This window comes from Saccopteryx bilineata, chromosome 1 (genome assembly GCF_036850765.1).
Source record: "Saccopteryx bilineata isolate mSacBil1 chromosome 1, mSacBil1_pri_phased_curated, whole genome shotgun sequence".
NCBI classification, from domain to species: domain Eukaryota; kingdom Metazoa; phylum Chordata; class Mammalia; order Chiroptera; family Emballonuridae; genus Saccopteryx; species Saccopteryx bilineata.
Window position 1 is genome coordinate 87637359 of NC_089490.1, and position 23083 is coordinate 87660441.

General features: G+C 38.8%; 1 protein-coding gene and 1 pseudogene across 1 annotated transcript in view; one reads left to right on the plus strand and one right to left on the minus strand.

Moving 5' to 3' along the window:
* Positions 1–17786, plus strand: part of ENTHD1 (ENTH domain containing 1) — a 144700-nt gene extending 126914 nt beyond the window's left edge. The window contains exons 5-6 of the mRNA XM_066253077.1: positions 4013–4408; positions 17191–17786. Coding sequence (XP_066109174.1) covers positions 4013–4408; positions 17191–17786 — 992 coding nt within the window. The remainder of the gene's footprint in view (positions 1–4012; positions 4409–17190) is intronic.
* On the minus strand, positions 13671–15730 carry LOC136320985 (importin subunit alpha-1 pseudogene; annotated as a pseudogene).
* Positions 17787–23083: the final 5297 nt, after the last annotated feature.

Sequence of the window (23083 nt, forward strand, 5' to 3'; positions counted from 1 at the left end):
TGTCCCCATTAATAGTAAACCTGGTCAATAATACACTCTATTGGCTTTCATTCCTGTTTTTACTTTACCTTTCCCATTCCCTCACTTTGTATTCTCGATAACCTTCCAAGTCAACTGCCTACATCTCAGTCTTTTTCTCAGAGTCTGCTTTTAAGAGAATCCAAACTGAAGCATTTTACTGTTATTATATATTCTTTATATTCACTCATTTATTGAGAAACTACAATCTTTGATACATTATGAAATTTAACTATTATTATTTAATAACTTTTATTATTTTTATGTGTTTATCACATAGGGTGGGGTAAAAGTAGCTTTATGGTTGTTTGAATGGAAAATAATATAATAATTAATAAATAATAATACAAGAATAAACTGTGTTTGCATACTCACAACTATAAACCTACTTTTGCCCCACCCTGATACTTTCGTGTGTGTGCATGTATACATATATGCAAGGACCTATCTATAATACATATATTTAGTCTTTGTTTCTACCTATCTGTCTACCTTTCTCTATAAAATTCACACTTGATCTTAAGTTTACTGACAATAGGAACTATGACTTCCACTTATGTATGTCTCCAAAGTCTAATACAATTCAGTACAAACAGTAGGTGCTCAATAAGTGTTTCTTGATTGATCATTCTTATTTTTAGTCTTAATATATAGTATACATCTTTATATACAAAATCAATATATAAAATTTATATTAGATCACTTATAATTGAGGAATTATTAAAGTTAAAAAACATTTGCATACCTCCAATGTACATGGTGAAGGCTATAAAGTCAGAATGTGGGATAAGCGCTATACAACATAAAATTAAGTGGGGAAAAATGAGTTTACAGAAATAAATATTTATTATTTCAGAGAGGCTAAGGATTAGGATGAAGGGATAGATGTGATTTGAGTGCTGAATCCTAACCACTAGACCACCAGGGAGTGGTGTGATAGACAGGATTTAGAAGTAGCTTCCAGAAGAAGTAATTATTTGAGATGGGCCTTGAGGAATTGATAGATTTAAATGGATAGAAAAGGGAAAGAGGGTGTTCTAGGGTTAGAGCGCTGGGTAAGAAATCAGTGATAATAAAGATAAACACAAATTAACATTGAGAAGGAAGGTAAAGCGACCTGAATGAACATGGGTATGCAATGGAAAGGATGACCTGACTGACGCTTCATTTCCTGCTAAGTAGTGATCAAAAATAAGCAGTGGAGGATCTTTAAAACTCAAGGAATTTAGACTTTTTCACTGAGACAAGTGAGTTTTTGAAGGCTTTTTGAAAATGAACTATAAATAACTAAAGTAGGGATTAAATTGAAGAGGATTAATCTGGCAGGTTGCACAGAATGAACAGGGGTGGAGCAAGGCTAGTGGCAGAGAAGCCCAGTATAGCTTGCTTTCTAGAACCTTCTGACCTCTTTAGCATCGTTTAAGTAAATATTTTCTCTTTTAGATAATCTACTGTGCATTTAAAATAATTTTTTTCATGTTTTTTTTCCCTTTTAGATCATGGTATTTTATTTATTAAAAAGGTTACTGGTTAAAATAGAAACGTTTGAGCAACCAGAAGTTGCATTCTATTCTCCCTAAACTACTGGGGAAAGGGGTTGATAAAAACAGAATGACTTAGTTTGGTTTATTTCATTGAAATTTTTTTTCTTCTTTTCCAACTGAGAGGAGGGAAATACAAAAACTCAAAAACTCCCACATGTGCTCTGACAGGGATCCACTCGGCAACCCCTATGTGGGACTGATGCTCTACCCATCTGGGGCTATGCTCACAACTGAGCTATTTTTAGAGCCTGAGGCAGAGTCTCCACAGAACCTTCACAGCACCTAGGGCCGATGTACTCAAACCAGTCGAGCCATGGCTGAGGGAGGAGAATAGAGAGAGAGAGAGAGAGAAGACTGGGAAGTGTGAGGGGAGGGGTAGAAGCAGATGGTCACTTCTCCTGTATGCTGTGACCAGAAATTGAACCTGGAACATCCACATGCCAGGCCAACACCTTACCACTGAACCAACTGGCCAGGGCATTTCATTGAATTTTGAGATACTTTTGTTCTTTTGAAATTTTAAGGTTTTGTACTAAACATTGTAATAATGGTTAGATAGGTGATTTTATATATTCCAATTTTGAGATTTAGATAGTTTTATTATGAATATTTTCATCAGAAAGTCATTGACATTCTGAATTATCTTGGTTTACATATTGCTAAATTTTAAGATGGTTCTATTACTATAGAAAAAGACTTTTCCCCCCATTTTTCTCACATGTAAAATGAAAGTCTGTGGAAAATAGTTAACTCAAATTTATTTTTAAGGAACTCTTTCATGTAAATATGGTGATGATGTACACGTGTACTTTGGAATATTATAAACCTAGTATTCTACTAGGAATATATTAGCATTTTTAACAGTACCTTTACCAACTAGATATAACGTGATAATTTGCAATTTAGGAGTATTCTAGAAGTTGTTTTTAATCTACCAATTTTCCATTTCCTTTAATCATTATTAGGTAAACTATATTCAGTTTAGAGAAACAAAGGCATTATTACTTTTTCTTTATCCTGTGCTTCTGTTTGTCCTTTCAAAGAACATTTATTGAACACAACCTGTGGGAATTGCACTGTTAGGTGCTGGGATACAAAGATGACTCCTGATAAGGTCTCTTCAAGGAGCCTGTTTTCAGGTAGGGGCAGAGCCTTGTAACAAATAAGATGAAGTGTTATAGTTACAAGGTTCCAAACAGGATATGGTAAGATACATAGTAATAAGACCCAGGGAGAAAAGAAAAAGATATAAAGAAGGTGATACTTGAAATGATTTTTAAAGGATGAGAAAATGTGGAGATAAGAGGGTTGGGATAAAAATGAAATTCCTGGTAGGGGTAGTGATGTACGTTTCTCAAATGGTACAGAAAGGAAGGTTTTTAGAGTCAAAGAAAATTTGCTTTTCTTTAATAACTCAGAGCCTGAAAGTGATGATGCTAGCATATAAGTGTGCATTATGAGGTATGTTTTGATGTACATCATGATATATAAACACCTGATAGCAAATTACACAATCCTGTATTCTCTTCTCTTTTGGGAGCTTCAAATGATATAATCTTCCTTTTGCCCTCTCTCACCTAGTTATGCTTCTAATTTCATGAACTCTCTCTCTTAAAAATAGTTTTGTTTTTTTTATATTCAGCTTCAGATGAAACTATTTGAGAGTAAGCCCTAGCACTGAGAGTTGATAACAGTGTGAAACAAGGTCATAATTCATAGATTCAAGGGATATTCCTCTATCTGATTCACCTTAAATTTCAGTTCCTTATAATTCCTCCAGGTCCTCCTATTTATAATATTATTTGTCTATTGTAGTTCAAATACTTTGTTATATTCTAGGTACGTTGGTGATATTAATGAACAAAATGGACAAAGAGTTCCGACCCAATGGAACACATTTTAGTAATCATCACAACAGCTTCGAAAGACTGCTTCTTTTCTCCCACGTAGACAAAGAATTTATTAAAATTAGGCTGCTACCTAATATACTGATTTTCTTTCATGGGCTTTGTAGAGACACTGGGACAAGAAGACATTATTTCAGGAGAAAAAGACTTCTTTTTTTTTGCAGCTGAGGAGTCTTTAAGGATAGACCAGTATGATATGGCAGATTTTCTCTAGTTTATCTTGCAAAAAGGTGAAAGTTTGAAGGTACTAAAATTATTTGGTTTCAGAGACAGATATGTAGGTAAAGGGAAAAGTATTTTAAGACAAGTTATTTGAAACTTTCCTTTCCTTGTGCTCCACTGAGACGAGAGAAGGCAGCCACCAAATGACTAATGTATACTTCAAATAGGCAGAATAGAAGTATTGTAAGAAAATAGAAACAACTAAATAGGAGAGAATTTTGTTATGGCATAAAAAATTGATTTATTAAAATTGCAACAGATTTGAAATAGAGTGTTTTCAGTTTTACTTTTTGATGATCATTCTTATTTCTTATTTTACAGATGTTATACCTATTCCCTTAGAAGAAAAATCATCTCTGCAGACAAATGTGAGTTTAGACAGGAAATCAGACAGTACCATTACAAATACTGTAACAGAAAAGCCTTTTCAGGTGCCTCTAGAAAAGCAATCAGCTGCAAAAAGTTCTGAAACATTGACAACTTTACCAACATTTTGGTCATCAAGTAAAGAAGAGTCTATCAGCCCAAATTTAAGACTGTCCAAGTCAGATTCTACTTTCTGTAACCAGGCGTCTGTAGAGACGCTCTATGTCTCTCCCTCATTTACAACGTCTAACCCAGTGAAGGAAATCGTTATCAATAAGGACTCTCAGAAACCAGTACAACCCAACATTGTTCAGATGGGTGATGAAAACCTCAAGACCTTAACGACAGGGGGTGAGTCTAAAAAACAACAACAACACACAAACAAGCAAAAACACTTTTTTGAAGCATTTCTCATTTATTTTTCTCTGCTTTCTGTCCTCCTGGTTTGCTCCCTCATTTCACTCCCCATGCAATGGTATTAAAATGTGCATACCAAAGTGGTAGTTCTCAGTTAGGAAAGGCCTCTTTTATTAAAAGGCTAATGGGCACTTCATCATTGTGGGTTACAAGTGCTTGACTGAAAGCACAAGTTCTGAGCAATTTTGTTGGAGAACAAATTAGAAAGAACTGGCATGAATAAAAGCTTTCTGTTAGACATTTAATTTACTTATTTAAAGACTATATGAAAAAGAATTGGTTATTGTGTATGTTGGTGTATATATACAAACACAATATAGATATGTGTGCCCTTTTTAAAATATATAAACATTGCAAAAAAGGGGTGAAGAATTCCTTCCTATTTCTGTCTTATAAAACATTAAAGAGTTGCAATATTGTTTAGACTGAATGATAGAAGTAAAAGCTAGTTGAGGTTCTAGGTTGTTGGCTGTCATTTATTAAAGCCGACATTTTATAATTATACCTTTTCCTGTAAAGTTAGTAAAAGAATAATTTGTTTGCTCCTGCATTTTCCAAAGAGTAAGTCATTAGTTGTATTGGTCCTTATAATAATGCTTACTTTGGGGTGGTAAACACACAAAACAGTATACAGGTCATGTATTATTGAATTGTACACCTGAAAGCTATATACTTTTATTAACTAATATCACCCCATTAAATTCATTACTAAGTGAACGACAAGATAACCTGGACTTGTTATCTTTGAATATATGTATCCTGATTTATTGATGTCGCCCCATTAAAAATAAAATTATTTTAAAAAATTCATTACAAATTTTAAAAAATAATGCTTACTGACTCATATAAATATAAAGTTTTTAATACTATAAATCTTTTAAGCTGTCTCAAACTCAGGTCAAAAGTACCACATAAATATAAACAATAGAAGCTAGCATATTATAATAAGAAATTTATCTTGGTGCTAGTAAGGTCAGTGAATAATAAAAGATTCTCCTTCCCAACCTTTCTAGAATTTTTAGAATTGAATCACTTAAAAATAAAACTAATTCTTAGTTTTGTCACCAAATTAATTCTTCTGCTGAGATTGCTGATGAAGAAACCAATTAGTACTGGTCATGACTATGATGGCTTATGTGCATAGCTGTCCCCTGAGAAGTTGTTACTTTTGGTTAATTTCTTTTACATATTCCACAAAAAGATAATTGAAAATAGTTTTTGGCCACTGCCTGTGTACCAAATACACTTAATTATAAAAATTAGCTAGAGTTCCTCTAAAACCAGGAGAACTTTTGCTTCTAGTTATAATGAAGTGGATAATGTTAGATATGGCCAGACCGAAGTCACAGGGGATCAAAATTGATCAAGAATATTTATCTGAGGCTTGTTTGAGCGATGGAAAGTCTTAAGGATGATAATCACCCCTAGCAAAGGTAGGGAGAGGTTGTTGGCACAGGTGTTGGAATCTGGTTAGATTTGTCCATCGGTTTGGTGGACGTTCTCACGAATGTTCTTTGTTTTGCAGTTTCTTTGTGCCCTTGGGGATGGAAGGTTCCTTCCAACCTGCCGTTAGAACTTACAGAAACTATCATGATTCATGTCTAGTTAGTTATTTTTACAACTTGACTGAAACTAGCTTGGGGCTAGGCTATTATAATTTTGTTAGTGTCAGTTATTTTCATAATCTTAACTGAAACTGGCAGCTGGTGGCAACAACTTTTAGCTTATGCCTAACAATTCCCCCTTGCTGTCTGTGGAACTAATCTCAGGAATATGGCTGAAGGTCTGTCTTCTGTAACTTCCTCATGCTGAGTTACAGACATAGAGCTGTACCTGTCTGAGGGGGTTTATTGTCTGGCCGGTGCCAGGAGGGCAGATGATGGTATTGGTAAGGGTAGGCCCGCATCACTAGGGCTAGGAAGGTCTGTTGTTTGTTAATGCTTGTCCTCGGACTTGGATGCAGCATTGGACAATGGATAAAAGAAAGCTGAAAATGCAGGGCCCAAAGAGTAGTAGGAAGATTAGAGTAGTCAGAGGTCCTAGCAGGGGTAGGAACCAGGTGGCATTAGGGAGCCAAGAGGTAAGGGCATATTTTCTTGGGGGTTAAAAGTTTCGCAGACCTGGCAAGACTGAATAGTTTGGGCAAGGAGAGATGACAGGTTGGGGTGAGTAATGAGGAGTCAGAGAAAGACAAGTAGAGGTTAGTGACTGATGTGAAGGAAGTTATGGAAGGAGGTAAGGATATTGAGGGCCTGGTGAGTAGGCAAAATGAGTTTGCCCTGGGAAGTGAGCCAGGGCCCTTCCCAAATGGCACCTTGTTATAAGAAATTATTTCACTCTTTAGAGGTATAAGAGAGTTGAATGTTGGTAATGGCTAGGAGTTGAGTAGCTGCTTCCCGAGAAAGGGCAGCCCTACATGCCTCTCAGTATGCCTTGTTGCTGAGGGTAATAAGTCCTAGGCCTTTCTGGTGTCCCCAGCAATGGAGGATTGTGACTTTGGTGGGTAATTGTAGGGCTTCAGTAAGGCAGAGGATAAAGGGGGCATGTGCAATTGGGGAGCCCTGAGTGATGAGAAAGCCACCTTCAGCCCAGATGACAGCATGGGAATGGACTAGAAAGCATATTTGAAATCAGTCTAGATGTTAACAGGTCCTTAGCTGAAGTTAGGGTATGGTTGAGAGCAATGAGTGTAGCCTTTTGGGAGGTAGAGAGTATGCCCCAATTAGTCATAGGCTGAGGTGACAGCATAGCAGAGTGGTGTTCACCCTTTTGAAGGTAACTAGAGCCGTCAACAAACCAGGTAAAAATAAGGATCAAGGAGGAGGGAATCAGAGAGATTGGCACAGAGGGAGCAGGAAGCCTCTAATTCTTCAAGACATGAGAGGGATGTAAGGACGTTGGTGGGAAGGAGAGTGGAGGGAGTTAAGGCAGGTGATTGGAGGAGGGAAATATAAGGGTTACTAAGTATGAGTTGGTACTGGATGAGGTGAGCTGAGCCAAGAAAGAAAGGAGCCTTGTTGTGTAGCAGGCTAATGACTGCATGAAGCAAGTAGAAAATGATGGGTTGGGAGTAGGTGAGTTTGGAGGCCTTGTGATTAGTAGGGCAGTAGCCCACAAGTAGGGCTCTTCCCACAGTAGGGAAGAGCTTGAAGGCCAGTCCTGGGCTGTGGGGTCTAGTTGCTTAGAGAGATAGGTGACCTCTTGAAATCTGGTTCTGATTTCTGTCCAAGAGCAAGGCCTTGAGACTCATGGGTGTAGAGTATAAAGGGTTTGGTGAGGTTAGGGAGTGTAAGGTCAGGTACTGAGGTGAGGGCAACTTTGAACTGAGAAAAGGCATTTCTGGTGAGAGAGGAGAACAAGATGGGCTCTTGCAGGGGGCCAGATGCAGTCTTATATAAGGGTTTGGCAATGAACTCAAAATTGGGGATCCAAATGCGGAAATAACCCGGGGCACCAAGGAAAGATAGGAGTTCCTGTTTAGTGGTGGGGAAGAGAATAGAATCTCTGAGGTGTTTTCATTGAGTGGTGATTTCCCATTTACCTGGGGACAGATGAAAGCCATGATAAGTGACAGTGGGGGAGGAGAACTGGGCCTTATTGTTAGCCAAGGGGAGCCAGGTAGTTATGTTGTTGAGAAGGAGCCACTTATTGGATTGGGAAATTTGTGCCATGGGGTTACATAGGAGGAGGTCATCTACGTATTGGAGGACAGTAGAGTCTGGGAGGGAGGGGGAAGCTAAATCTTTGGCCAAGGCCTGGCCAGAAAAGTTGAGGGCTATCTCACTATTCTTGGGGAAGGACAGTCCAGGTGAGTTGTTGGGAGTGGTGGATGTCAGAGCCCGTCCAGATGAAGGCAAAAAGGTCTTGTGAGTTGGGGTGTAGCAGAATGGAAAATAAAGCATCTTTTAAATCGAAGACAGTGAAAAATTGTGAGTCAGGGCGAATTAAGTAGAGGAGGGTATAGAGGTTAGAAATGATGGGGTAGAAAGGAACTATGAACTAATTTTGAGGCAAAGGTCCTGGACAAACCTGTAGGATCTACCTGGTTTTTTGGCCCTGGCTTGTTGGCTCAATGGATAAAGCATCTGCCCAGCATGTCCTGGGTTCAATTCCTGATCAGGGCACACAGGAGAAACAGCCATCTGCTTCTCTTCCCCTTCCTTTCCCCCTTCTCTCCCTCTTCTCCTCCCTCAGCCAGTGGCTCAATTGGTTCGAGCATTGGCCCTGGGTGCTGAGGATAGCTCAGTTGATCCAAGTGTCAGCCTCAGGCACTAAAAATAGTTTGGTTGATTTGAGAATCAGCCCCAGCCGTGGGGGGGAATTTGGGTCATATGTGGGAGTCTGTCTACTATCTTCCCTCAAAAAAAATTTAGAATAGCCACTCTAGAGAATGGAAAAGGGAATTGATAAGGCACTGATAAAATGAAGGAATGGTCATTTGCAGCAGTCCTAATTTATGGGGTCTTATGCTTTTATCCAGTAGTGCTGAGCAGCCTGGGGATAGAAATGAAAAAGGTAGATATTCAAATTAGCATAGGATTAGGACAGGGACTGGCACACTACAGCCTCTGGGCAAACTCTGGTCCACTGCCTATTTTTGTTTTGTTTTTTGTTTTTTAAGATTTTATTTATTAATTTTAGAAAGAGAAAGAGAAAGAAGGGGGGAGGAGCAGGAAGCATCAACTCCCATATGTGCCTTGACCAGGCAAGCCCAGGATTTCGAACCAGCAACCTCAGCGTTCCAGGTCGACGCTTTATCCACTGCACCACCACAGGTCAGGCTCATTACCTGTGTTTATAAACAAAGGTTTATTGGATACAACCATACTAATTGGTTTGCATATTGTCTTTGGCTGCTTTTGTGCTACAAGAATAGAGCTGAATAGTTGTAATAAACACTGTATGTCCCACAGAACTTAAAATTCATACTATCTGGTCCTTTACAGACAGGTTTGCTGACTCCTGGATTAGGAATTAGCAGCAGGTAAAGCAGAAGACATAGCAGCATGATAGTTGCAAGAAAGTGATTAAGTCAGTACAGTATACTGATGATGTATCAGAGAATTGTATACCTGAAAACCTATATAATTGCATTAACCAATGTCACCCAAATAAATTCAACTTAAAAAAAATGAAAAGAAAGTGGTTAAAATGAGGGATAATGGAAGGCCCTACCCAGATAGCTTGTTTGGTTAGAGCATTGTCTAGATATGTAGAGGTTCTGGGTTCGATCCTCAGTCAGGGCACATACAGAAACAGATTGATATTTCTGTCTCTTGCTTGCTCTCTCTCCCTTTCTCTTTCTCTAAAAAATCAATAGATACATTTAAGAAAAAGAAAATGTTTTTTAAATAAGTGATGAACAATAGAATTCTAGACTGGACAAGAAAGGAGGCAGAGCCAGGCAAGCACTGGTAGAGTGAGAAAAAATAAAAGGATCATTGAATCTGCTATCTTGCCTAAAGGGTAGAAGTAGTAAAAGGAATGAGGGGACTGGCAGTAATTGAGAAGGAAAGTAATCTTGATTTCAGAGTGAGGCAGTTCCAAGTGATGACATGTTCTAGGGAGTATGCAGAGAAATGGCTGCTTGAGGGATTCTGGAAATGATGAGGCGAGGATGGATGGCTTGTCTTCACGGGCCCTGACATCACTAGGGATGATAGAGAATAGAAAAGATGGTATACTAGCTCCCTGCCCCAATCACACACACATCCTTCTGTGGTTTTGCATTTCAAAGTTTCACATACCACTGGTCAACAGTGGTTCAAAAATTAACCATTTCCCTAAAAGAAATGGGAAACTGATAGAAAACCATTTGAGCTAACTCTGAACACTGATCGGGCTGGTACAGAATCACCATGTTGAAAGGAGCCTTGTCACACTGGGAAGTCACAGCCAAGCTACTGCCCTGCCCCTAAACAGCCCCCTCAACTCTTCTAGCTGTACATTATCATCACCCCAAAAGACTTGTATTTATTAGCAGTCACTCCCCATTTCTCCCTTTCCCTAACTCCTGCAACCACAAAGCTACTTTCTGTCTCTATGGATTTGCCTATTCTGAACATTGTATATGATGGAATCACACAACATGTGGTCTTTGTGTCTGTCTTCTTTCACTTTGTGTAATGTTTTCAAGGTTCATAGCATGTATCAGTACCTTGCTCCTTTTTACAGCTAAATAATATTTCATTGCATAGACAAACACATTTTATTTATCCATTCATCAGTTGATGGACATTTGAGTTGCTTCCCCTTTTGCCTATTATGAATAATTCTGCTATCAATGTTTGTGTAATATATTACATTTTTTAACCACTGGAACAAATCAGAATATTTTAATTTATAGCTAACTTGACATCCATTGTAAATAAGCTAGGAAGATTGAAAGAAATGAATTGGAGAAAGAAAAAAAAGCGCTGTGGTTTACAGTGAGCTGTTTGAAGTATTTAATTGACTAATGACCAATTGCATACAGAAAAATTTACATTTATAGCAAAGTTCTAAAATATTTTTGGAAATGTATTTATCATTTTATTTTTGCACCCAATAGTTCTAAATGCTTTGTAAATTTAAAGTTGCAATATAATAATAATGTAACATAATAATGGTTCACTGTTACTCATGAGTATAAAAAGTCAAGAGATAACTTTGGGATAGTTTTATTGGTGCTATCTTCAGGCTAGTGCAGCATTAATTGGTGTGCATATATCACACATTGAGGTTTTAAAATACAGCCACTTATTGCAGCTTATTTGCCATAATTGCTGTGCTTCAGCTTTGGTGAATAAACTGTATGAAGGGGATGAATGTTAACAAGATACCCAAATAACTTCTGAGTGAGTCAGAGAAGGGTAGCCAGGCGGGCAGAGAGATATACCCCTGAGTGCAGCCTTAAGTGTCTGGTACAGCTGTGAAGTGTTTGGAAACAAAAGTAAATTGATGCGCAGCAATTAGAGATGAAGTGGCTCTTTATGAGCAAAGGTGTCATGGAGCCTCTGGATCAAAGCTGCAACACTGTAAACAATGATAAGCCATTTAGAGATAGCTGCTACAGCTACAAAGGAAACACAGGTGGACATAAAGTAGAAAGCCGTGATTCTCCAACGTTAACACGTCCCAGAAACTCCTGGGGGCTTGTTAGAACTCAGTTTTCTGGTCCCAATCTTCAGTTTCTGATTGGTTGGTCTGGGGTGGGGCCCAAGACCTTCATTCTAACAAACTCCCAGGTGATTCTGCTGCCACCAATGCCACTGCTGTCGCTGCTGGTAGTGGTGTTTCAAATTCCAAGTATTTTAACCACATTGTATATATGTAACTAACATAACTGTGCTATCTTCAATTATATAAGTTAACACTAAATTAATATTTGACTCAAATATTGTTTCCTCTTGGCCTACTTAAATGTTTCTCATTGAAATCATTCTTACTGACCAGAGCAAACTATTTCTAGAATAGTTTCTTATTAATTTAACAGGTATGTTTTGGGTCCTAGAATTTTAGAATCTCATCAAGGACATATAGTTCTGTCCTGTGATGCATGCATCTTGCCAGAAACAGTGCTGCCAAATGGCCATACACGCTGTGCATGAGCCCTGAGTATCAGGGAGCTCACCATTTCCCAGAGCAGCTCATTCAATGTGGGAAGAACCATTAGAAAGTTTTATTTTTAAACTGGGATAAAACCTATTTTCCTATAACTTTCACATATTAACCCCAGATCTAACTCATGTACAATATTAGAAATGGAATATAAATATTAAAGTTTTGTGACTACCTTCTAATAATTAAAAATAGCCTCTCATCCTTTCTCCCACTAACCCTTTTTGGGTAAAGATTGCTTATCTAGCAACCATTCCTTATGGATAAGATGTCAAGTTCTCTTATCCCCTCACTTTCCTGGTTGCCTGACTTCTATATTTTATACCCAGAATTTAACATAATTCTAATGTAAAAGCAATTCTAATATAGTAAAATTGTGTGGAAGTGTAACACAGTGGTTTTATATCATATGCTGTGACATCAGAGATTTGAATTTGAGTCTACTAACCCCTGCCCCATTTTAGCCTTGTGATCTTGGGAAAGTTTTTTAGCCTCTTCGAGATTTCTTCGCCTCACATTATAAAACTTATTTCACATGTTCCATTGGAGGTTGGTGTTAGATAAAGAGAATTTAAAACAGCTATTTGGAATGCAGTTCAATTTTTAGACTTCTCCTTTTCACCAAACAGATAAACAGTTGCTCTGAATCTCCACCTACTCCCACACCCTCTGGCAGGAGTCTGACGATGTGTTTTCTGGAGAAGGTGGATGGAGGGTCTCTGAAATGAGACCTCTCAGGTATAGTTAAGTGCATGGGTACCAGAACACCCACTACAGGATTAAGCAAGCATGTACAAACAAATGCTGAATGCTGAAAACTCAGCCCCTTTCCCTGCTAGGAATCAGCTCCCTGGGAGTCACAGCTTCATTTTCTAGGCAGGAGGTAAGAAAACTATTCTTACAAGAACTTAAGCCCCTTGCAGGAATGAACTAAAGATACTCTAGGAGATCTAACATCTGAACAAGAAGAGGTTCAGAAAGAGAAAACACAGAGGAGAAAATAATTAAAGAAAACTTACTAAAGCTGAAGGAAATGAGTTGCCTGATTAAAAGTCAGTTGACTTTCAGTTGACCTCTATGAGTGAAAGTAGTACTCCTCAGGGGCACATGGAGAAGCTTCAGAAAGCTGGGACAAGAGAAAATTCTATAATACTTTAGAGATAAAGCATGTTATTTATATACAGTGAATGAGAATTAGAATGACTCTAACTCCTGAGTGGCAACACCAGAATCAAGAAGACAGTGGAATTTTGTCTTCAAAATTCTGAAAGAGTTTCCAACCTAGAATTCTTTATCCACCCAAACTATCATTCAGCTTAAAAGTAGGACACAGACATTTACTTTGTTTTTGAGAGTAAAATGTGATCTTTATTTACAAGACACTACAAGATATAAAATTCCACATAGATGTAAGAAACCCACTGAGACTAGAAGCTTCATATGCTATGTATACAGTTGGAAACTGTTCAAGTATAGCTTGTAAAAGCTGCTACAATAACAAATCACATTTAAAAAGAGTTCTTAGTAGAGAAACAGCAAGACAAAGTAATACCAAACATAATACACAGCAAATAACTTTATACCTCAGCTGCACAATCTAAAAGTTAAAGGTCCCAGGGGTATCATCCTGAACTCGGAATGGGTAGTCATCAGAGTTAGTTTCTAGCACATTTTGATCTTCCTCTTCCTCTCCAGAGAAATACTTCTCAATCAAGTTTAATGAAGCTTTGTACCCAGGCTCATTTTTGTGGTTTTTCAGAACTTCCATTTTGTCTAAACCCATACATGCTTAATCATTACACTAAATTTCTCATTGCACCTGGTTTCTCAGCAGTCTGAAAGATGTTTGGAATGGCATCTGGAATAACCAGAATAATTTGGGATCTTTCACAGTTAAGAGGTTCATCAGTGGTTCTATTGTGCCACGTGAACGAGGTATACAATTTGTTAACCGTTCCACCACTTCTTCCTTTTGTGTCTTAAAGTCTGCCTTGGAGAGAACATCAATGAGGAATGGGACTAATCTGTGATTCACAACTTGCTGTATCTGGTCCTGGTGGCCAGCTATGATGTTTGACATTGTCCCTGTAGCTTCCTTCTGGATATTAGTTATAGAGTTTGTTAGTAGGCTGGGAAAGATGGCAAGTGCTCCCATATCTATTACAAACTGAGTCTGTTCATCTGCCCCATGACAATATTGCCTATGGCTCTTAGTGCAGGAGTCACAAGCGACAATTCAGTAGCTTATAAGAGCTTCGCAAGTTGGGGCACAACTCCTGTTTTCACATCCATTTCAATCTGTTCATTTGGACCATCAGTAAGGTAGGAAACAGCCTAGCAGCTGTCTGCTAATATTTCTGGATCATCAAGATCTAGGAGAAAAACTAACATAAGATAAATCTATTTAACTGCTTCTAATAGGGGTGTAGAATTTTGTTGCAACAAAGGTTTGGAAGTGTCCAGGTAAGATTACCTAAGTAACCATGTGCCAAAGATGACATATCAGGAAATGCAAGAAAAGCCAACAGTGGGTAACCTGTGCCATAGTTGATAACCAAGTCTCAGAAAACTGAACCGTCACCTGCAGTGTTTCCTAGAGCCCATACGGCTTGTTCATTGATGTAAGAAGGGGAGATGCCAACAGAGAAATGAATGTTGGGATAGCAGCTCCATCTATACAGCCTTGTTCTATTCTGATGTCCCAGAAGCAAAGTTAGTGAGGGCCCAAGCAGATTCAAACTGAATGGGACTACAATTCTGTCCAAGAAAGGCACAAATTTTAAAATCAAACTGTCTGGATTATGTTTTCTATAAATGGCTGATTTTCCCTAGAAAGCAGTTTCCTATTAGTTTGAGTAGCTTAAACATAGCTTTCCAAATTGTTGCTATTTATGTTCCTGATAGTGTCCTCAACAGACCAATTTACACAGTGCCTTGGTTGTTGCAGTTTTTTCCCTGCAGTGGAGAAGTATCATCATCAGGAGGCAGGCTGACATTTCTCCTTTTCAGCATCTGATCATCCTTCTTGGCTTTCCTCAGCTCCACATGAACTTCTACTCAGTGCCGTCCATATCTGTAGTCTTTACCTTGTTCTTGAATCTGTTAAAATGGGTAGCTGGTGAATTAGCATTCTCACTGATGGACGTGGTTATGAGACAAAGGGAAAAAGCTACATAGTGGACTCAGGCTTTCAGAGGACATGGTGCAAGGCACACAGGCTATGGTTAGGCTGCTCTAGGATCAGCTTAAAGACAGTGTGGCTGGGATACAGACATCTTCAAACATGTAGGTTCTCAAAACTTCTACTTCTTCTGCATCCTTTCTCAGTGAACTACGAGAGAATGTGCTACTCCAAAATGAAAGTAAACCAAGAAAGAGGAAGACATGGGGTACAGAAAACAGGAGAGCCAACACAGGAGGATGGGGTAGGGAAACGTCAGGCGACAGAACTCCGTGGTCCAGACAGCACACACATGCAGCGGCGAGTGTGCCTGTGTTAAGGCTGTCGTCATTAGCATGCCCATTACTGTCAGAGCCTTTCTAATCTGAGGATGGGCTGTCTGGATAAGACTGACCTGGATTCTCAAGTGTGCACATCTTGTTTTGGCCACGTGCCAATGAAGTTCCTACTTTCCTTTTCATATCTTGCTGCTGCATCAGCTGAGAGTACTCATTTCATCCCCAAAAAGGTTTTGTGATTGGAATTTCCCCTGAGAACTGGAGAGCTATGAAGCAGAAAATAGAAGCCACCTACCCCAGCTGTAATTTTGTATAAAAGGTCCAATTTAGTTTAGAGCAGCGGTTCTCAACCTGTGGGTTGCTACCCCGGCGGGGGTCAAACAACCAAAACACAGGGGTCGCCTAAAGCCATCGGAAAATATTATTATACAATACATTCTTAAATAAAATATGTATTTCTGATGGCTTTAGGCGACCCCTGTGTTTTGGTCGTTCGACCCCCGCCGGGGTTGCAACCCATAGGTTGAGAACCGCTGGTTTAGAGGGACATGAACATGTGAAGGAAATAAAATACTATAGCACAAAAAATTATGTGTGCTAAGTGGTAAGCATTAATTTTTCTCTATAATTATAGAGAATAAGTTGTGGGTTTTTTTATTTTCTTAAACTTAAATAGCATAACCAGAGTTAGTTTCCAAGACTTTAGAACTGGATTTAACCAAATTTGTACCACCTAATACATAAATGAATGTACATAGATATCCCAAGGAAACAAGAAAAAGTTCCGTGTCCAAGGAAGTTTAGAAAAAATACTTGAATAAATTACTGTGCAAATGGACATTGTTAATCTCCTGATGGGCAGCACAATATGCAGTTGCCCAGTCTGACTTGATTTAGAAGCCCTGTTTCCACAAGATGTCATTTCACACCTTCAGGAGCATAGTATTCCTCAGAACATGGCTTGAGAAATAATGACTTAGAATGAAGCGTAAAAGAAGAGATTTAATTTGATTTTTCATGAAAGGAAATTAAAATGTTGTTAAGTCTTTAATTTTATAAAAAATTAGTTTAGAATGCTTTTTATTTTACATATAGTTTCTTGATGGAAAATTAACTGTATGTGTGTGCTAGTGTTCTGGATCACAGATGGACTGAACTTCAGTCTTGACTATATTTGACTATTGAGAGAAAAACATTAGTTTCACAACTTTTGGTAGTTGCAGTTGGTTGTTCATTTTGCCATAGTAGTCTCTGTAGGAAGAAAAAAGAAGAAGGAATCTATGTTTTAGGTTTCTCAGACTTCCTATTTTAAATGCCAACTTAAAATGCCACCAGTACAACAGAGAGTATAATACTTTTCTGCTATCACCAATAGGTAGAGTGTAAAAATATGTTAGTCAAGATCTGAGAGTGAAGATGAATATTGATAATTTTATTTTAGTTTCATTTCCATGGTATTATTGATGTATAATACATCTTTAGATTTTCTATATTTCCTGCTTTGGGTTTATTTAGGTTTATTATGATTATTTAGCACATAAAATTTTTAGTAATATATTTATGTTGAGACCTTTCAGATCAGATTTTATATTGTAAAATTATTTTAGCTTGCACTCTCTTTTGTGTGTTGCATAATCTTTCTCATTTATACATTTTAGTTTCAACCACCTCTGAGGGAACATCCTCCTTTTCTACCTTATCCGTGTCATCACCTGACTCCGCCTCTCCAGCAAAGTCTGTTCCTCTCTTACCTCCGGTTTTGGCTGGACCTTCCTGCTGCTGGACTTTGTCCCATCAACACTCTTCCTCTACGGATAAAGATAAGATAGCCCGGGTTTGTTGCCCCTTTGTTCCTAGGGGCCCAATGTCTTCTAATGAAGAACCTGACAGCTTCGATCTACTGGAAATTCTTCCAGATAATTCTGATTCTGCTGAAAAGAAGATAAGTCATATTTCCAGCAGGAATTTGGTAAAGTTTTCCACCCCAAATGTAGACCACTTTACCTCTCTGTCCTGTTCTAGTTTTCAGACAACCAGAAGCCTTCCCAGGGAGCCTGGAACACACAGTTCCATTCAGGCTCTTCTAGGGGAGGTTAAACATGCAGTAGTCAAATTACACGAAGACCTGAGTATAGTGATCCAAGAACTTGGTGTCATCAGTAGCCATCTGGTGAGCAGGAGTGGGAACAGTGTGCAGAGGAGCATGGCTCTACAGTTTCCCCAGTCTTTTGAGGGGAGTGCAGGTCAAATCTAATCATCCCAGTAGCCATTTCTGATAGAACGCATGTGGTCCCACTTCCCCAAAACTAAATTAAACTGTTATAGATTCTCATTCCTATGGCAAAAATAAGGTAATGGTTTGATTTTTCTTTGTCAGGTTCACTAACAAGTATTTTTCATACCAATAAATTTATTTGGGTAGTTTATTTTTTAAATAGAAAACATCATCTTTGATAATATTTTCAGATTTAGATATTAGTTCATTTGAAGAATATTTCATTCCTCCATGCTCTGTACTTTACCCCACAAATCATTAAGCATTAATGAAAGTTGTGGTAAGACCTCAAACGGGAAATCACTCTTCTAGAGCTCTGAGGTAAGTTGACAGTAAGAAGCCCTGTATTTTCCATCTGTACAGGGTGTCATTGTTAATAAGCCTTTCCATTGAGTTAGGAAGATTGAGTCTGCGGTACACGTTTCACATGTTCTCATGCTAGGTTTCTGGTTCTGCAAACCAAGGGCCAGAATCTTCCCCTTCTTGTGGACACCACATTGGTTGGGAGTTAAGATAAATAGAACATGAAACAGGTGTTTTTATTGTTAACATATATTGCCAAGTAAATTCAAATGCATATTTCTCCTTTGTATTTTTGAAAATAAATTTGGACCCTGGCTAGTTGGCTCAGCATTAGAGTGTTGGTCCAGGTTTGAGTCTTGGTCAGGGCACACAGGAGAAGTGACCATCTGTTTCTTCACTCCTCCCCCTCTCACCTCTCTCTCTCTCTCTCTCTCTCTCTCTCTCTCTCTTCCTCTTCCCCTCCCTCAGCCATGGCTCAATTGGAGCAAGCTGGCCCTGGGCACTGAAAATGGCTCCATGGCCTCTTCCTCAGGCAGTAAGAATAGCTTGGTTGCTGAGCAACAGAGCAATGTTCCAAATGGGAAGATTATTGGCCTATTAAGGGGCTTGCTGGGTGGATCCTGGTCAGGGCGCATGCAGGAATTGTTTCTGCCTCCCTTCCTCTCACTAAAAAAGAAAAAAAAAGAAATTTGATATTTTTCATCTTAGAGCAGTGGTCCCCAACCCCCAGGCTGTGGACCGGTACCAGTCCATGGGCCATTTGGCACAGGTCCGCAGAGAAAGAATAAATAACCTACATTATTTTTGTTTTATTTATATTTAAATCTGAACGATGTTTTATTTTTAAAAAATGACCAGATTCCCTCTGTTACATCTGTCTAAGACTCACTCTTGACACTTGTCTCGGTCATGTGATACATTTATCCGTCCCACCCTAAAGGCCGGTCCGTGAAAATATTTTCTGACATTAAACCGGTCCATGGCCCCAAAAAAGTTGGAGACCACTGTCTTAGAGTATCATTTTAATTCATTAAGATAGTTTTCAAATGTCTCAATTATTATATTTATGGGCAGAATGATCTACTTTGGAGATTATAGACCAGGGGTCCCCAAACTTTTTACACAGGGGTCCAGTTCACTGTCCCTCAGACCGTTGGAGGGCCAGACTATAAAAAAAAAAACTATGAACAAATTTCTATGCACACTGCACATATCTTATTTTAAAGTAAAAAAACAAAATGGGAACAAATGCAATACAAAGAGCAAGTAAATTTAAATCAACAAACTGACCAGTATTTAAATGGGAACTATGGGCCTGCTTTTGGCTAATGATATGGTCAATGTCTGGTTCCATATTTGTCACTGCTAGCCATAACAAGTGATATGATGCACTTCCGGAGCCGTGAGGCGTGTGTCCCGCATCACTGGAAGTAGTACTGTACGTGAGCGACGCCGTGCTTTGCACTTTCACTGTCCACCAATGAAAGAGGTGCCCCTTCTGGAAGTGCGGTGGGGGCCGGATAAATGGTCTCAGAGACCAGCATGCAGCCCACAGGCCATAGTTTGGGGACCCCTGTTATAGACCAATGCTTCTCAATGTTGCGCCTGAGGATCACTGGAGAGGCTTTTATTTTGTTTTATATATAGTTGAGAGAACAGTGTAAGGGGTTGCATGTACCCATCACTCAGTTTCAACTGCCTATGAAAGGCTAAAATTATCCTTGATAATTTTGAAGAAATATGGAACATGTAAAAAATATGGTAATGCCTAAGTGTCACTTTCAAACCAAAATTGATTTTCATTATGCAAACTGAGTCAAAAGCTAGAGGGAACTGTTAGTGCAAAGACTTGAAAGCAGGAGGATCTCTGGCACATTTGAGGAGTGTCAAGGAGGCTGGTGTGGCTGGTGTGAAGTGAGGGAAGGGCAGAGTGGGATGCGACTGGAGACCACAGAGGAAAGAGCCGGGACTGGTGCCAGACGGTACACATTCTTGAAGACTACTGCCAGAGTTTTCTAGAACCCCAGGTAAATCTCAGATTAAAACTCCTCATAAGAGATGGTTCATTTCCAATTCATTCTCATTGCATAGCCACTGGGTTCAATTTTGTTGTAAGGAGCATCTCTTGTTAGTCTCCCCACCCTGGGTGAGGTGATTTCTGTTCCTATCATCTTTCAAGATTATCAAACTGATAGTTAGAATTCGTTGAACTCAACAAATGCCCCTAGGGAAAAGTGGCTTCCCAATCATTTACTTATTAGCAACCTGTTATCCATAAGACTCTGTACCAGACCCTGGGGATATAGTGGCAAGCAAAATTAGATATTGGTTCCTGTCTTCACAGAGCTTGAGTTCTAGAGAAATTTGATAGATTAATCAATTTTCCCCCAAAATATAAAGCTAATTGTTCTGGGGAAAATTATTTAGGATTTGACCATGGTGAAGGAATATTTAAGTAAGTAACTTCTGAGCTGAAATTTGAATTCTAGGATTATAAAATAAATGCTACTAATGACATGTTGGGCAAATAAACTTCTTTATAGAACAAAACAGAGCATAAAAGTCTTAAGAAAACCATCTTCTGCTGACTTTCTTCCTGCATCTGGGAGACCCACCAATGAATTCTTAGGGGTTAGAAGGATACACTATCTCCTTTTTATACTGGCTAGAACATTTCTGAGCTGTACCTTCCTAAGAGCTGAGAAAGAAAACCCTCCAGAGATAAAGCACTCTTCCATCCCTCCTCCCACATCACCAAAATGTGCTACATCAAGGGTCTTGAAATTTACTCAGAGAAACCCCACAAATAACTGAGACAACAAAAAATATCCCTTTATGAAACTGTCTTACTTACTACCTGCTTACTACATGCAGATAGTAACTTCAGATTTTAACTAGGTTTCAGCTCATATATTTTAATTCAATGATTTGTTAATTAACAGGCATTTATACAAGTTTCTATTTCGTCAATGCCATTAAACTAATAGAACAAACTTGGCTTAAATTAAAAGAGGATATATTCTGACTGACTTTGTAATTGTCTCAGATTTAAAATACTTCATTAGATGTTACTCTCTTAATACTTGGAACTTGAGGAACTTATAGGGTAGTTATAAAAATATCTTACAGTTTACTGCCTGACTGGTGGTGGCACAATGGACAGAGCATTGACTGGGATGCTGAGGTCCCAGGTTGAAACCCTGAGGTCGCTCGCTTGAGCACAGATTCATCCACTTCGGCATGGGGTCGCTGGCTTGAGCATAGGGTTATTGACATGATCCCATGGTTGCTGGCTAAGCCCAAAGTTGCTGGTTTGAGCAAGGGATCCCTGGCTTAGCTGAAGCCCTCCCAATTAAGACACTTATGAGAAGTAATCTATGAACAACTAAAGTGCCGCAACTATGAGTTGATGCTTCTCATCTTTCTCCCTTCCTGTCTGTCTCTCTAAAAAAAATTTTTTTATGGTTTACTTATTGTCAAATTACTCATTGTTCCTTCTTTAAATATTTAAGCAGCACCCATCATAAGTAGGCAATTTGCTGGACATTGGGGACACAATGGTGAACAAGATGGATTCAGTCCTGTTTCAGAGTTACAGTTTAGTGGAGATACCAAGAGATAAATGGGTAATTGGAATGTAATGTGTAAATCCTATGAATTTGGCAAGCACAGCATAGTATGGGAGGGCCTGGTAAAGAGTGACAGCCAGCTCTGGTTTGAGGGTCAGGGAATGCTTCCTGGAGGAAATGAAGTCCAAGTTGAATTCTGAAGGTTAAGCAGGAGTTAATCAAGCAAGGGCAGTTAAAGTAAAGAGGGAATTTTCTAGGCAGAGAAAACAATGTGTACAAAAGCTAGGAGCAAAAGAGAACTCAGTGAGTTTGAGGTTAGGCTGTCCGAACCCAGTGGATCAGAAATGTGAGCACTTCAGGTTCCCTTTATGCAGTCACATGGTAGGTGGTGGTGAAGTAGCATTTATACCCTGAATCACAGAAAAAGACTGAATGACAAGGAAATGAATCATATTGAAAATAAAGTGTCATAGAAATTTGAGGATCAAAGGGTTCACCAAATCCATACACAAACCATCGTCCCAATATACAAAGATTGTGAATTTGATCTCCAGTCAAGGCACACACAGGAACAGATCTATGGTTCTGTCTGTCTCTCTTTGTTCCTTCCTCTTTCAAACAAACAAACAAACAAACAAACAAATAGGCTTTAAAAAGTGTTTTTGGAGACCTTGGTCACTCATCTCCCACTGAACAGATTCGATGTGACAGGAGTTTGCTCTGAATGTGCAAGGGTTCCTCCTTTTGTATGCTCTCATTTTAAAGACAAAGGGAATAGTGAGAACAAATGGGTGAATGAGGCACACGTACAGGGTACTGGGGACTGTTTTGCTAGGTTTCACTTTACTTTTAATAGAGTGGATTCTGAGATGTGATGAAAGGGCTTAGAGATGGAACCAGGAGATTTTGGTTTCTTGCAGAACACTGAGGAATTTGAGGGTGCCAAGCATATTATTGTTGTGGCAGAATGCACGTGTCTCCTTTTATCAACAGGCAGGCTTGGAAGAGAGGAAATTGGCTCAGAAGAAACTAGGTTTTCAAGATGATTTTGTTTGGTAATTTTGAATTCTGTTTTCTCACTGATGGTGCAGAAAGTTCTCAAAGATATGGTAATTATTGCTGAATTATGGCCTCAGGCATTTGCAGCTATTCAAAGAGTAAAATTCCATTATAAAATAACACAATCTATGTGTTCGTCTATGCTGCAGCTGAGAACTTATCTCCTTAGTGTATACACATCATTCTTGTAATGCAGAGCATCCATGGCAAGATGCAAAAGTAAGTACAAGTTCTAGGGCTTGGTGATTAATTAAAAATGTGTGGTGAGAGATAGGAATAAGTGATGGATGACCTCCAGAATTCTGCTTTGTTGTTATTATTATTATTACAGCAATAATAATAATG